Consider the following 15,775-nt stretch of genomic DNA (forward strand, 5'->3'; position numbering starts at 1 on the left):
CTAGCACGAGGGGTCATAGTTTTAAGCTGGTTGGTGGAAAGTATAGAGGGGATGTCAGAGGCAGGTTCTTTACGCAGAGAGTTGTGAGAGCATGGAATGCGTTGCCAGCAGCAGTTGTGGAAGCAAGGTCATTGGGGTCATTTAAGAGACTGCTGGACATGTATATGGTCACAGAAATTTGAGGGTGCATACATGAGGATCAATGGTCGGCACAACATTGTGGGCTGAAGGGCCTGTTCTGTGCTGTACTGTTCTATGTTCTATGTTCTAAACCATCTATACCTTTCTCCAGATCACTTACATATATCACAAACAACAGTAGTCCCAACACGGATCCCTGTGGAACACCACTGGTTACAGGTCTCTAGTTGGAGAAACTCCCTTCCACTACAACGCTCCTGTTGCCCAGCCAGTTCTCTATCCATCTAGCTAGCACACCCTGGACTCCATGTGACTTCACTTCCTGCATCAGCCTACCATGGTGAACCTTATTAAATGCCTTACTGAAGTCCATGTATATGACATGTATATGATATTTTGTATGAACAAATTAAAAAGTAACTGAAGGGTGGTAGTAAAGGACTATGCACCATAGTGAGAAGACATCTACTTCCTTCAGAGGGGTTGTGCTGAAAGGGTTCCACACTTTTGAAAGCTCAGCACAGATGGAGCACAGCGAGCTCCAAAGAGCTTTGGAGAACCCAGTGACCATGAAAGGCATTAAAGAAAAATAACTCTGTCCTTTTCTCACAGTTCAGTTCTAATTCAGTTTCAAGCCTAGAGTGAGGGTGGTCTTCCAGACATATGTACTTAACCTGCTGAGAATTTCAAGCATTGCCTGTTTTATTACAGGAATACAAACTTTACACATGAATCGAAGGTGAATTACTGTCATAACAGTAATATAAACATAATATGGACCATGTCATTTTTTTTTGCTTTTAAAACTGCAAACTGAAATGAGAAAGAACTGTTTTAAAAGGAATGTTTTGAAAGGATAGCTGCATGGTTTAAAAGCAAGTAAGCTGACACTGTGGTAAACATGATGAAGGGTCTAGGCCCAAAACGTCAGCTTTTGTGCTCCTGAGATGCTGCTTGGCCTGCTGTGTTCATCCAGCCTCACATTTGTTGTCATAGTAGAAAGTTGTTTGATCAACCATTAGACAAACAGGAATTGAGAGGTTCTGTGATCAGATGCAGCTCATGTTGGCAGCAAGAAGTTAATTGGTCTATGATTGGTAGCCAGTTATCAATGATGAAGGCTTTTGCCCACTAACAACTATATGATTGGTTGTTAGGTAAACTGAGCAGAGAACACATTTACCTCTGCTGTGACGGAAGCTGCCATTCTATTCTCTGCAGTTAAAACTCACTTTAACCCTAATGAAATCTAAATTAATCATTCCTTCAGCAGTTGCCGTAAGTCGTGACTTATCATTGATAAATCAGAGCAGTCTTACGAGCGAATCAGCCATTCTGTGCCTCTTGCAAATCAGTGGAAGCATTTGGAAAACGAAAGCCAGGAAGAAATATTCGGAACAGCCAGAACGACCTCAAGGAAGAAAATGTAACATCTCAACATTTGCAGGTGATACCAAGTTGGGTGGGAGGGTGAACTGTGACAAGGATGCAGAGATCCTTCAGCATGATCTGGAGAAGTTGGGTGAATGAGCAAATCAATGGCAGATGCAGTACAGTAAAATGTATATATTTTCTGAAGAAGGTTATAGGCCCGAAACATCAGCTTTCCTGCTCCTCAGATGCTCCTTGGCCTGCTGTGTTCATCCAGCTCTACACCTCGTTATCTCAGATTCTCCAGCACCTGCAGTTCCTGCCATTGCAGATGCAGTGTAATTTGGATAAATGTAAGGTTATTCACTTTGGAAGCAAAAACATGGAGGCAGATTATTGTGTGAACGGCTGTAAATTGGGAGAGGGAGTGTGCAGTGGACCCTGGGTGTCCTTGTGCACCGGTCACTGAAGGTAAGAATGCTGGTTCAGCAGGTGGTAAAGAAGGCAAATAGTATGTTGGCTTTCATTCCGAGAGGTTTCGAGTACAGGAGCAGGGATGTTGCAGTGATACAGGGCCTTGGTGAGACCACACCTTTTCTGGGGAAGGATGCTCTTGCTCTCAAGGGAGTGCAGCGAATGTTTACCAGGCTGATTCTGGGGACAGCGTGACTGATGTATGAGGAGAGATTGACTTGGTTAGGATTGTTTTAGCTGGAGTTCAGACAAATGAGGGGGGAATGCTCGTAGAGACTTATAAAATTCTAACAGGACTAGGCAGGGAGGATATTCCCGATGGTGGGAATGTCCAGAACCAGGGGGCAAAGTCTGAGGATTTGGGGTAGATCATTTAAGATGGAGATGTGGAGCCTTTCTTCACCCAAATAGTGGTGAGCTGGTGGAATCTATTACCACAGGAAGTAGTTGATGCCAAAACATTAAATGTAATCAAGAGGTGAATGAATCAAAGGCAGTGGGGAAAAAGCAGGATTAGGCTATTGACTTGGATGTCAGCCATGCTCGTGATGAATGGTAGAGCAGGCATGAAAAGCCGAATAGTCTCCTCCTGCTCCTATCTTCTCTGTTTCTATGTATCAGAACTTGTGGACCAAGTCTTACTGTAAAACAATGCTGGTGAGAGCATATCTGGAGTACTTAAGCAGTTTTGATCCCATTATTTAAGGAAAAATAACTCATTGGCAGCAATTCGGAGAAGGGGTTATCCACTTTGATGGTAAACATACCAAGGTAGATTTCTTAAATGGCTGTAAATTGAGAGAGAGGAATGTTTAACAAGATCCAGTTATCCTTGTGTACCAGTTGCTGATAGTTTGCAGGTGCAGCAGGCAGTAAAGAAGGCAAACTGTATACTGGCCTTCATAGCAAGAAAAATTCAAATGCTCGAATTATTTTTATTCATTCAAAGGATGAAGGCATCACTGTCAAGGCAGCATTTATTGCCCATCCCTAATTGCCCAGAGGGCAGCAAAGAGTCAACCTCATCGCTGTAGGTCTGGAGTCACATGTAGGCCAGACCGGGTAAGGATGGTAGAGTCCTTCCCTAAGGGACATCAGTGAACCAAATGGGTTTTTCCTCAGCAATCATCACATGGTTCATGGTTTTCATTAGATTCTTAATTCCAGATATTTTATTAAATTCAAATTCCACATCTGCAGGATAGTAGGATTTGAACCCAGGTTCCCAGAATTTAATCTGAGCCTCTGGATTAACTATCCGGCGATAATACCTCTAGGCCATCACCTCCCTGTGAATGAGGATGTTTGCTGCAATTATACAGGGCATTAGTGGGGCCACACCTGAAATATTGTGTACAGTTTCAGTGCCCTTATCTAAGGAAAGATATTCTTGCTATAGAGAGAATGCAGCAAAGGTTCATCAGTGTGATACTTTGGATGGTAGGACAGATGTATGAGCAGAGACTGAGTCGTTTAGGTTTGTGTTCATTTGAGTTTAGAAGAATGGGTGAGGAGAGGTGGTCTCATAGAAACCTATAAAAATCTAAATGGACTAGAAGGTTAATTGCAGTAAGGATGTTGCCAATGATGGGGGAAGTTCAGAATCAGGGGTCATAGTTTAAGGATAAGGGATAAACCTTTAAGAATTAAGATGAGGAGAAATATCTTCACTGAGAAAGTGGTGGCCTGTGGAATTCAGTGGTTTAGGCCAAAATGTTGAGCTTTCAAGCAGGAGATAGACATAATTCTTGTGAAGGGATCATGGGATATGGAGAGAAGATTGGGTTGACATATTGAGCTCAATGATCAGCTATGATCATATTGAATGGTAGATCAGGCTCAAGGGGTCAAATGGCCTCCTCCTGCTCCTATCTTTCATGTTTCCTATATTCATTAGGATGATCCTGAGTAAGGAGGGATTGTCTTATGAGCAAAGATTCAACAGGTTGGGGCTTTCCTTACTACAGTTTTGAACAATGAGAGGTGACCTCATTGAAATGCATAGGGTTCTTAAGTGGCTTGACAGGGTATGCGCTGAAAAGATGTTTCTTCTCGTGCAGAGTCTCAGAATAAGGGGGTGCCAATATAAATCTGAAGTGAGGAGGAATTTCTTCTCTCAGACGGTTGAAAGTTATTGAAACTCCTCACCACAGAAAGCTGCGAGATAAAGTCCTTGTGTATATTTCAGGCTATGCCACTTAGATTATTGATTAGTAGCGAACTCAATGGTTACAGGATAAAGGCAACAATGAGATTAGCCATGATCGTAGCGGATGGAGGGGCAGAATGTCCTCTTCCTATTGGCTGTATGATCTGAGAATCAAGAACATTTCCCGAAGCAAAAAAAAAGCAGAAATTGCTGGGGGCAAAATAACCCAGCTGGTCCAGCAGCGTCTATAGACGCAAAAGCACAAGTTAGCATTTCCAGTCCATTCCGGAAAACTGACCGACCTCAAATTTCCAGGGTGGGTTTTCCACCGATGACGCATGCGCCTTGGACATTGGGGCGTAGTGGGAGGAGCCAGCAGTGCTCCTAATCTGATTGGTCAGCTGCGCGAGAGGCGGGAAAGTGGGTCGCGCGCCGTCGTCTCCGGGGCAACCGTGGAGCCCCGCCTCTCTACCCCGGGAGACCAGGGTGCCCCGCCCCCTCCCCCAATCCTTCTCCCGCACCAGGTCGTGGCCCGAACTCCGAGCGGCCGCTCAGCCCGAACCATGAGCGGGACTCCGGCGGCGTCCGCTACTGTGCGGCGTCGTGGATATGGCTCAGGCAGTGAGTCGAAGGAAGTCAGTAAGGCGTCCCGGTCTATGAGTCACCGGGACCTAAAGAAGCTGCAAGAGCCAGTGGCGGAACCGAGCGAGGGCAAATGGCTCAGGTACATCCGTTTTAAAAAAACCTCCCGGTAAAAGGCGATCTGTGTTTGTACTGCTGTCCGGTTTAAAAAAAACCCTCCCTCACCACCGCCTCCGCGTATTCCTGCCCGCTCAAACACTCTCTGTTTGTGTTACTGTCCGGTAAAATAATCTGAACGCTGTCTCCGTCAATACAACTGGCTGCTAAATGCACTCTCAACACTCTCTCTGCTTGTACCACCGTCTACTAAAACAGCCTAAACGCTCCGCCATTCGGTCCTGGCTGATAAATTTCTCAACCCCATTCGCCCGCTTTCTCCCCATAACCCTTAATCCCCTTGATAATCAAGAACCTATCTATCTCTGTCATAAATGTACTCAATGACCTGGCCCCCCCACATCCTTCTGTGGCAGTGAATTCCATAGATTCACCACTCTCTGGTTGAACAAGTTTCTCTTTATCTCCGTTCTAAAAGGTCTTCCCTTTACTCTAAGGCTGTGCCCCCGGGACTTAAGTCTCTCCTACCAATGAAAACATCTTCCCAACATCCACTCTGTCCAGGCCATTCAATATTCTGTAATGATGCCCCCTCCTCCTTCTAAATGCCAATGATTATAGTCCCAGAGTACTCAAATGTTTTTCACATGTTAAAGCTTTTCACTCCTGGGACCGTTCTTGTGAACCCCCTCTGAACCCGCTCCAGGACCAGTACGTCCTTCCTGAGATCTCGGACCCAAAATTGCACATAATACTCTAAATGTGCCCTGACCAGAGCATTCTGGAGCCTCAGAAGTACATGCCTGCTTTTATATTCAAGTCCTTTCAAAATAAATGCCAAAGTCGCATTTGCCTTCCAGGCTACTGACTCAACTGCAAGTTTACCTTGACTGTATTCTGGACCTGAACTTCCAAGTCTCTTTGCACTTCAGACTTTTGAATTTTCTCCCCATTTAGAAAATAGTCCATGCCTCTACTCCTCAATATTGCTGACTGGTAAAATACCCAAGGTGGGCTACTTTAATAATAATACCAAAACCAATGCATGATTTGTGTTCATAAAAGAGCTTTTTTTATTTATATACTTGGGTGCCTATTTGTGCCTCTCTGTTATGAGAAAACTAATGTATATGTTTGTACACTGTAGAGCAGTTACAGATTGGAACGGAAGAGATAAGCAGAGTATATAACCAAGGCACACTCATGGAAACTTCTCACACCTTGAAGACAAGGTGCTGAACCCAGTGAGAGAGGATGAAACTTAGCAAGAGTTTGGAGGAAGAGGTGAGAGAATATTAAAGATTGAACAGGATCGGAGAGATAGACATGTTAGGATGGAGCAAGAACAATAATAATGACCAGGCAGAATTAAGGAGAAGATGCCAAGTTATGAGAAGAAGCTGAGAAGAGTAGCCAAGAATGGTAAACTCGACATCTCTTGTGACAAGAAAGGTAGGGAATCAGACGTTCCAATATTCACAATTCTGCACCCATCTTAAGTGGCCCTGTGAGGGAGCAAGGGGAGACTGATGTATTGAGGCTGTATATTTGCAAGTCTTGGTCTGTGTGGAGAATCTGAAGATTGTGGGGCAAAGTTGAAGGTTTTGGAAGCCTGATTAAGCTTTGCCTTGGGAACGTTTGACAGATTTGGCATGTTCCCAGTACCTGGGGCATACTATTGGCAGTAAGTATTGTGTAGGCTATAAGTGAATGTAAAAGTTTCCTTTATTTGTCACTTGTTATTCAACACATCTCTTCACACTTGGGTCATTTTGCAGTATCCATGTAGTAAGTTGTTTTCCGCAACTAACCTGAAAAGGAGGCAGTCTTCTTTAATTGTATGTCACGATATTAACTCAATTCCGGAAGCCTATTTCAAGCTAGAAGGGGCCTTTTGCTGAAATGTAAAAATTCATGCTTCTGCGCAGCAAGGCAGAAATTCTTTAAAATTAAATGCAAATGCAGAGAATGTTGGAGAAACTCAGCAGGCCTAGCAGCATCTATGGTGAGAAAAGCAGTTTAAGTTTTGAGTCGGGCATGACTGCTTCAGAACTGAAAGGTTTTGGAAAATATTTGTAATTTTGATGATTAAAATACTTATCTGTGCTTTAGATTTTAAAATTCAGTTGCAAAAACAAATTATTAGAAAAGCGCAGCAGGTCTGACAGTGTCAGAGTTAACTTTCAGATCCAATGACCCTTCCTCAGTTCATTTGTCCTGCCCCCAAGTGTAGTGCAGTTTAATTGCAAATTTGCTTGTGGGATATGGATATCACAGACTAGGCCAGCATTTATTACCTGTCCCTACTCACCCTTGAGAAGGTGGTGGTGTGCTGCCTTATTGAGCCACTGCAGGAGCTGTAAGTTGACCTATTATGCCTTTGTGGAAGGATTTGCACTATTTTGACTCAGCAACAGTGAAAGAATGATGATTTATTTTCAAGTCAGGATGGTGAGTGGCTTGGGAGGGGATCTTGCTGATGTCCCCACTAATCTGCCCTTGTTCTTCTAGTTGGAAGTGGTCATGAGTTTGAAAGGTACTGTGTAAGAATCTTTGATTTTCTGTAGTGCATTTTATAGATGGAACATACTACTGCCAATATGTAACAAATTTTTGCTACAAGTGCAAGGAAGATTCATAGAATCCCTCCAGGTTGGAAGCAGGCTGTTCCGCTCATTGCGTTCACACCAACCCTCTGAGAAGCGACCTACACTCCCACCCTATCCCTGTAACCCTGCATTTTCCATGGGTATTCCACCCAGCCTGCACATTCCTAGACACTATGGGTAATTTAGCATGGCCAATCAACCCAACTTGTCCATCTTTGGACTGTGCGAGGAAACCGGAGCAAACCCACGCAGATGTCGGGAGAATGTTTAAACTCACACATAGGTGGTGTACTGAGGGGGGAATCGAACCCGGATCTCTGGTGTTGTGAGGCAGCAGTGCTAACCACTGTGCCACCTCACATGAAATTTCACGTAATTGCATTTGAAAAGAATTTGAAGTTTGATAGCTTTGTCCAAAGTGATATATTTAGAACATTGTCTTGAGACTCTGGAAGCTACTGCCAGAAATGCAAACATTCTTGAATGAATGAGTTGTTTGTAAGTCAATCTCAGTTTGTTGAGTCTGAAACTACGGCACAAAGTTATAAAGGTGAAGGAGGGACTAGATCATCACGGGTCAAAGGTTTTCTCTTGGACAAAATACAGGCACTGCAAAGATTATTCCCTTATTTGTTTTGATCATGGGGTTCGATCTCATGGTCAGTGCACCGACATTACTCATCAGCTGTGTTGTGAAACAGAATGGGCATTTTCCATTATTTATGTGGCCCACCTAACCTAGAGGAAAGCATTTGTCCTGTGCGAGTTAAGTAATGCCTGTGTGTCTCTGTTGTAAGTACTTTGACTTGCAATAAGTAGGTTGTGGGATCAAGATTTGAGCATAATCTAGACTTGGGTGCTATGCTGCCTGTCAGATATGTTATGAATGCCCACTCTCCTGGTTCAGCCGGATGGAAAGGCATCTACGTTGCTATTTAGAGAAGACCAGGGAGTTCAAATGTCTTCTGTTCGCTCATTCAGGGGATGTGTATTTAGAGGGCTGGGCCAACATTTATTGTCCATCCCTAGTTGCCTTTGAAACACTGGCCTGCTGCCTTGAACTGCTGCAGTACATTTGATATTCATACTCGCACTGAGATGTCAGGGAGAACACAATTCCACAATTTTGAGATTACAAAGTGTAGAGCTGGATGAAAGCATCTTTAGGAGCACAAAATCTGATGTTTCGGGCCTAGACCCTTCATCAGAAAAGGGGGAGGGGGAGAGGGTTCTGAAATCAATAGGGAGAGAGGGGGAGGTGGATCGAAGACTGAGAAGGTAGGTGGAGAGGTGACAGATAATTTAAAGGGGCGGAGATGGAGCCTGTAGAGGTGAGTATAGGTGGGGAGGCAGGGAGGGTTAGGTCAGTCTGGGGAGGACGGACAGGTCAAGGGAGTGGGTTGAGGTTAGTAAGTAGAAAACGGGGGTGCGGCTTGAGGTGGGAGGAGGGGATAGGTGGGAGGAAGAACAGGTTAGGGAGGCGGCGATGAGCTGGGCTGGTTTTGAGATGCATTTGGGGAGGGGAAATTTTGAAGCTTGTGAAATCCACATTGATACCATGAGGCTGCAGGGTTCCCAAGCGGAATATGAGTTGCTGTTCCTGCAACCTTCGGGTGGCATTGTTGTGGCATTGCATGAGGCCCAGAATGGACATGTCGTCTAAGGAATGGGAGGGGAAATTGAAATGGTTTGCAACTGGGAGGTGCAGTTGTTTATTGTGAGCTGAGCAGATGTGTTCTGCAAAGCGGTCCCCAAGCCTCTGCTTGGTTTCCCCAGTGTAGAGGAAGCCACAACGGGTACAGCGGATGCAGTATACCACATTGGCAGATGTGCAGGTGAACATCTGCTTGATATGGAAAGTCTTCTTGGGGCCTGACTTGTGGGTGAGGGAGGTGGTGTGGGGGCAAGTGTAGCACTTCCTGAGGTTACAGGGTAAAGTGCCAGGTGTAGTGGGGTTGGAGGGGAGTTTGGAGCGGACAAGGGAGTCCCGGAGAGAGTGGTCTCTCCGGAAGGCAGACAAGTATGGGGATGGAAAAATGTCTTAGGTGGTGGGGTCGGATTGTAGATGGCGGAAGTGTTGGAGGATGACGTGTTGGATCCGGAGGTTGGTGGGGTGGTATGTGAGGATGAGGGGGATTCTCTTTTGGCGGTTATTGTAGGGATGGGCTGTGAGGGATGAGTCGCGGGAGATGCGGTCAAGGATGTTCTTGACCAGTGCCGGGGTGGGGGGGGCTAACAGTCCTTGAAGAACGAGGACATCTGGGAATGTACAGGAGTGGAATGCCTCATCCTGGGAGCAGATACAGAGGAGGCGAAGGAATTAGGAATAGGGGATGGAATTTTTGCAGGAAGGTGGGTGGGAGGAGCTGTATTCTGGGTAGCTGTGGGAGTTGGTGGGCTTGAACTGGATGTCGGTTTCTAGGTGGTTGCCTGAGATGGAGACAGAGGTGCCCAGGAAGGTGAGGGATGTGTTGGAGATGGCCCGGGTGAAACTTGAGGTTGGGGTGGAAGTTGTTGGTGAAGTGGATGAACTGTTCGAGCTCCTCCTGGGAGCATGAGGCGGCGCCGATACTGTCATCAATGTACCGGGGGAAGAGGTGGGATTTAGGGTCAGCTGTTGTGCTCCTGATTGCTGCTGGACCTGCTGTGTTCATCCAACTTCACACTTTGTTATCTCAGATTCTCCAGCATCTGCAGTTCCCGTTATCTCTCTCCACAATCTTGACTTTGGCCACATTCCTCACTTTGGGTTTAAGTTTTCAAAGGTTCATTGGTGACATCTGTCTCCACAAGGGGTGTTAGTGCTGACCTCTTTGGAAGTTGTCTTGCACTGCTTAGTTACATGCTGGTGTGTCCAGGTGTGTAATAGTAAAATCCCCTCCACTGTCATCTCAAACGCTAAGGTTTAGGAGCTGTATTAATAATCTCAAGGTACTTTTTAAAAGCTTGTTATAAATTAAATATTTAGCTTGCCAAGTAATTCTATACTTGGAACTTTTTGGTAAATTGTAAACATAACGGGGTTTGGTTAGCTTAGTTGGTTGGACAGCTGATTTGCAAGGCAGAGTGACGACAACAGTGGGGTTCAATTCCCACACCAGCTGAGTTTACCGTGAAGAACTCCTTCTCCACCTACCCTATTTCTTGAGGTGCAGTGACCACCGGGTTAAACTATTCCTAATGGTGTCTCTCATGAGAGAACAGCCCTATGGTCTGGTAGGACTAGTGTGACTTTACCCATTGCTTTGTAAAATGATCAAAGGATTGAGCAAATCTTTGTACCATAAAAGTCCTTAATCACCGTTGAGCAATTTAATCAAGAAAATCTGACTCAATCAATTGATAACATAGAAGTTGTCAGATTAAAGCTGCAGTGTAGGGTGAAATTCAGTGACCGTTTCCATTTCAATAACGTAATAAGATGCCATCTCACCCCAGCCTGCCAACTTTCAGATCTGGCTAGGACCCAGATGCCTTTACCTGTAAGGAAGACAAAAGATGAGATCCAAGGGATTTGCTAAGGGACTAAACCAGCAAAGACAATGTTTTCTATCCATGTTAGATTAATACAATTTACAATCTGCAAAACATATATTCAACCACCCAGAATTAACATCTAGTCAATATGGGTAGTAGATTAACATTGAACAGCCCACAGTACATATCCATTGGCGAATATGATCAAGACAGTTCTTGTGGTTTTCTGTGTAATTTCCCACCCCAACCCTGACGACATTTACTGATTGGTCATCAAATCTCATTAACTGTCGCTAAAATAACACAAATAACTGTGTGGGTGCTGGAGATCTGAAACACAAGCAGAAATTCCTGGCGAAACCCAGCACATCTGCCAGCATCTGTGGGGAGAAAGCAGAGTTAATGTCTTGAGTCCAGTGACTCCACATCAGATATTCCGAAGATCTCCCCACAGAAGGGAGGCGATGGCCTAGTGGTGTTATCGCTGGACTGTTAACTCAGAGACCCAGATAATAGCAGATGGTGGAATTTGAATTTAATAAAAATAGCTGGCATTAAGAGTCTAAAGATGACCTTGAATCCATTGTAGATTGTTGGAAAAACGCATTTGGTTCATTAATGCCCTTTAGGGAAGGAAACTGCTGTCCTTACCTGGTTTGGCCCACATGCGATTCCAGATCCACAGCAATATGGTTGACTCTGAACTGCCCTCTGGGCATTTAGGGATTGGTAATGCTGCCTGGTCAGCAACGCCCTCATCCCGTGAATGAATTAAGAAAAAGAAGCTGACAGACCTGCTCGATCCAGCATCCTGTGTTTGTGTGCATTTAGGCCTGTATGGTTACCAGCAGCAGGCCAAATAATATTATGTATCATTCAGGTTTTTGCAAGTATTCAGCAGCTTTCATGGTCATTTTTATTTATTTCCCCATCCCAAATTATCATGGTTGTATTTTAGGAACCTGTGCATTGTTGAGGAGTTGGTAGATGCAGTACTGTAAAGGTATACAATTAATCCAAATTGCAAGATGAAAGTTGATTAACCAGTCTGTTTTTCATTTGTTAATGGCAGTCTGAAATCCACGTATTAACCTTGTTCCCATATCACTGTATTCTCCTCTCCAACTCTTACCTAACAAATGTTGAGTAGCCTTTACTTCAGTCACACTCCAACTCTAGATTCTTTTAAAACAAGGTTTCTTCTCACTGTCCTGAATTTCTTACAATGAGTCATTCATCTATGTTCCTTTATCCTAGGTACCTTGATCATTGGAAGTAGTCTGTTTTTAACATACTCTGTTCTCCTTCATAATCTTAAAAGCCGCAAATTAAATCCGTACGTAATCCCTTTGCTTTGTCAAAGAGCTGCAGCATATCAAGTCATTTGACAAATATAGTTTCACCCTCGAAATTCATTTTTCTGGTGTTTGATCTGTTAGAATTACAATAGCGTTCTTTGGGCATAGAATCCCCACAGTGCGGAAACAGGCCATTCAGCTCAACAAGTCCACACTGATCCTCTGAAGAACATCCCACCCAAACCCTATAATCCTGCATTTCCTGTGGCTAATGCACCTCGTCTGCACATCCCTGTGCACTATGGGGAATTTAGCATGGCCAATCCACCTAATTTGCACATCTTTGGACTGTGGGAGGAAATGAGAGCACCTGGCAGAAACCCACGCAGACATGGGGAGAATGTGCAAACTCCACACAGATAGTTGCCCGAGGGTGGAATTGAACCCAGGTCCCTGGCACTGTGAGGTAGCAGTGCTAACCACAGAGCTTCGTTGCTGCCCTTTGAGGAACTTTTTTGAGTTGAAATGCTTTTTGGAGATTTTGTTTCCAAGTTTCCATGCCTGTAGTGACTAGCTCAATTTCAAAATGAAGAGTAGTGTTGTTTCTTAACAAGAAGGAATATCTTTGTTTGTTTCCATATTACTGTGACTTTAATATTAGTAACTATGAAGTTTGGCTGATTCCAAACTGAAGCACATTTTTTTTCCCCCTGGGGTCTACTTCAAAGAAACAAAGAATTTATTTTCGTATAATACCTTACATGGTCTTTGGATATGCCAAAGTACTTTGGGGCCAGTTGAATTCCCATAGGGTTGTGACATAGCGAGATTTGGCAGCCTGTTCTAATCACATCCCAATTCCACAAACAGCAATGAGTTCCATGTTTAGGTGTTAATTGAGGGGCTAAAAATTGAGTAGAACATTGGGATGATCAAGACTGATGTTCTTCAATAATATTGTAGAACCTTTTCTGTTCACTGAGAGGGCAGGCAAGTCACTTTTAATGTCCACAACTGATAGTCCCTTCAATATTGCAATGCTTCTTTTAATGCTGTTTTGGACTGGCAGCAACTGGGTTGAGTAGGAAAGGAACCCTCAGTCTCCAGACTGTGAGGCGAGCCTATTACTACTGAGTCAAGGGCATCCTATTCAATGCTGTAAACTGACTCCAAAAATGGATTTCGTTATAATCTGAGCTTTCTGTTTGAAGTATTTATTTTAGAATCTTGCTTAACACAACCGACTGCTTTGTGCTGAAATTTTCCTGATGTACTCTGGCATGTTTCGACTTCAAGCAGTTCATTTCTGCAGGCAGATTTCTTCCGTCTAGCAGTAAATGAAGCAGTTTGTGCAGAGAAGCCTTTGCAGTGTAATTTATGTGCAGTTGCTTAACTGCATCCAGATGTTGAAGTGCGAGGCTCTGAAATGACCTGCCTGCCAGATGGCAGATTTGCTGGATTGCTCTAATAACTGGGTGGAACAAAGACAGTGCAAATCATTTTCATCGTGGTCCTGCAAGTAGTGCAAGGGTGAGATTATTAAACAAAAGTTTTACAATCATTCTGTCTCCTGTCCCTAAAGTATGACTTGATGCTTCTTTCATAAATCTAAGGTGCATTTCACTTTCTGTTCTGGCTATCCTTGCTATAAGAGGAATTGAACATAACTGAAGCATTAAAAACTGAAAGAACTGCAGATGCTGGAAAAGTGAAACAAAACCACAATTGGTGGAAATTCTCAATGTTCTGAAGATCACTGGACCCGAAACATTAACTCTGATTTCTCTTAACAGATGCTGCCATGCTTGCTGAGATTTTCCAGCAATTTCTGCTTTTGATATAACTGAAGCGTAATTGACTTACTGTTATGCAGGGTGTTGGTGAGACCATTTCTGAAATACTATCTGTCATTTTGGTCTCCCTTCAGTGAAAGCTGTAAATATATTGATGTCAGTTCAGAGGAGGTTTACCAGATTGAATCCTGGAAAAAAATGGGTTGTTTTATGGCAAAATTTTGGACAGGCTGGGCTAGTCTCCGCTGGAGTTTAGTAGAGTTGATGGTAATTTAGAGGAAGTTTTCAAGATACTGAATGGCCTTGATAAGGTGGATGTAGAAAAGGCTTTTCTTGTGGTTCAGCGCGGAGCTAGGGAATGCTGTTTTTTTTAAAAATGAAGATCACCCTTTTTGGACAGTGATAATAGAATTTTTGTTTTTCCTTTGGTTCTGAACTTTGGAAGTCTTTGTAGTAGAAGACAGTGTTTTCTCCCAATTCCCATTTACTGCATTTTTGTGAGGTTGTCTTGAAAGTTCATTTGGTCAAATAAAGCTTTGATGTCAAGGGCAGTTGCTCTCCAAAAGATGTGAAACTCTGTACATGTCTGTGGCAAGGCTATAATGAAGTCAGGAGCTGAGTGCACTTGACAGAACTCAAACTGAGCATCATCAAATAGATTATTGTTAAGTGCCACTTGTTAGGACTGTAGCTGGCACCTTCTGTCACTCGACTGAGAGGAGATTGGGCAGTGATTTGTCCTGCATTTTGTACACATTTTCCAAGTAGATTCTAGTGTTGTAACTATTGGTACAACTTAGCTGTAGAAAGCTAAGGTTAGAAGTCTTCAGTCCTATTGCTGAATTATGGTCAGTATCCATAGTATTTGCAGTATACGATGGCTTCAGCCATTTGTTGATATCACGTGTAGTGAACAGAATGGACTGAAGACTGGCATCTTTAATGCTGGGGTGCTCTGGAAGGGGATCATCCCATTAGCACTTCTGGCTAAATGCTCCACCTTTACCATAATTGTTACAGTGCAGAAGGAGGCCATTCATCCTATCATGCCTGAACAGCTGTCTGAGCATTTTATCTTGGTGCCGATCTCCTGCATTTTTCCCTTTAACCATTGCTTCCACTTAAATAATGATCTAATACCCTTTTGAATGCCTCAGTTGAGCCTGTGTCCGTTACACTTGCAAGCAGTGCCCTGCATCCAAACTACTTGCAATGTGAAGAAATTTTTAATACTGTGTCATCTTTTATTGAATAGTTTAGAAATAGACCTGTTTCTCTACCCACTTTATTAAACCTCTATTGATTTGAAAACTTCCATTCAATCGCCTGCTGGTCGTCTTTTCAAGGAAAACAGTCCCAACTTCTCCAACCATTCCTCATTACTTTCTCCTATACTCCGCCTATTAACTTATTAATCTCTATTTTAGTGCCTTCTCTTCCCAGAACTTTGTGCACCCTGGAATTGTTTTAACACTGGTTCCCAGACCACTTGGGTTGTTTAAAACCCTCTCCAACAGCACTAGCAAGATATCCTGTGGAGAACACAATTGATCTGATTTTAACTTCCTGCATATTCCTGATAATCTTTCATCCCCTTGGTAATATCTACCCCTACCTTTTTTTTTGAAAAAAGGTTAATCATCCACTTCCTTTTGAGGGAGGGAATTCCAAAGACACTCAATCTTATACACACATCACTATTCCTTCAGTGCCTCTGGGATAAACTCCTGGAATTTCCTCTCTAATAACATTGTGGGTCTACTT

General features: G+C 43.6%; 1 protein-coding gene across 1 annotated transcript in view; it reads left to right on the forward strand.

Moving 5' to 3' along the window:
- Positions 1-4,614: 4,614 nt before the first annotated feature.
- LOC125465885 (diacylglycerol O-acyltransferase 1-like) overlaps positions 4,615-15,775 on the forward strand; it is a 103,653-nt gene continuing 92,492 nt past the window's right edge. Inside the window, exon 1 of the mRNA XM_048559839.2 lies at positions 4,615-4,859. Coding sequence (XP_048415796.1) covers positions 4,699-4,859 — 161 coding nt within the window. The 5' untranslated portion in view covers positions 4,615-4,698. The remainder of the gene's footprint in view (positions 4,860-15,775) is intronic.

Source organism: Stegostoma tigrinum, chromosome 2 (genome assembly GCF_030684315.1).
Source record: "Stegostoma tigrinum isolate sSteTig4 chromosome 2, sSteTig4.hap1, whole genome shotgun sequence".
Taxonomy (NCBI): Eukaryota; Metazoa; Chordata; class Chondrichthyes; order Orectolobiformes; family Stegostomatidae; genus Stegostoma; species Stegostoma tigrinum.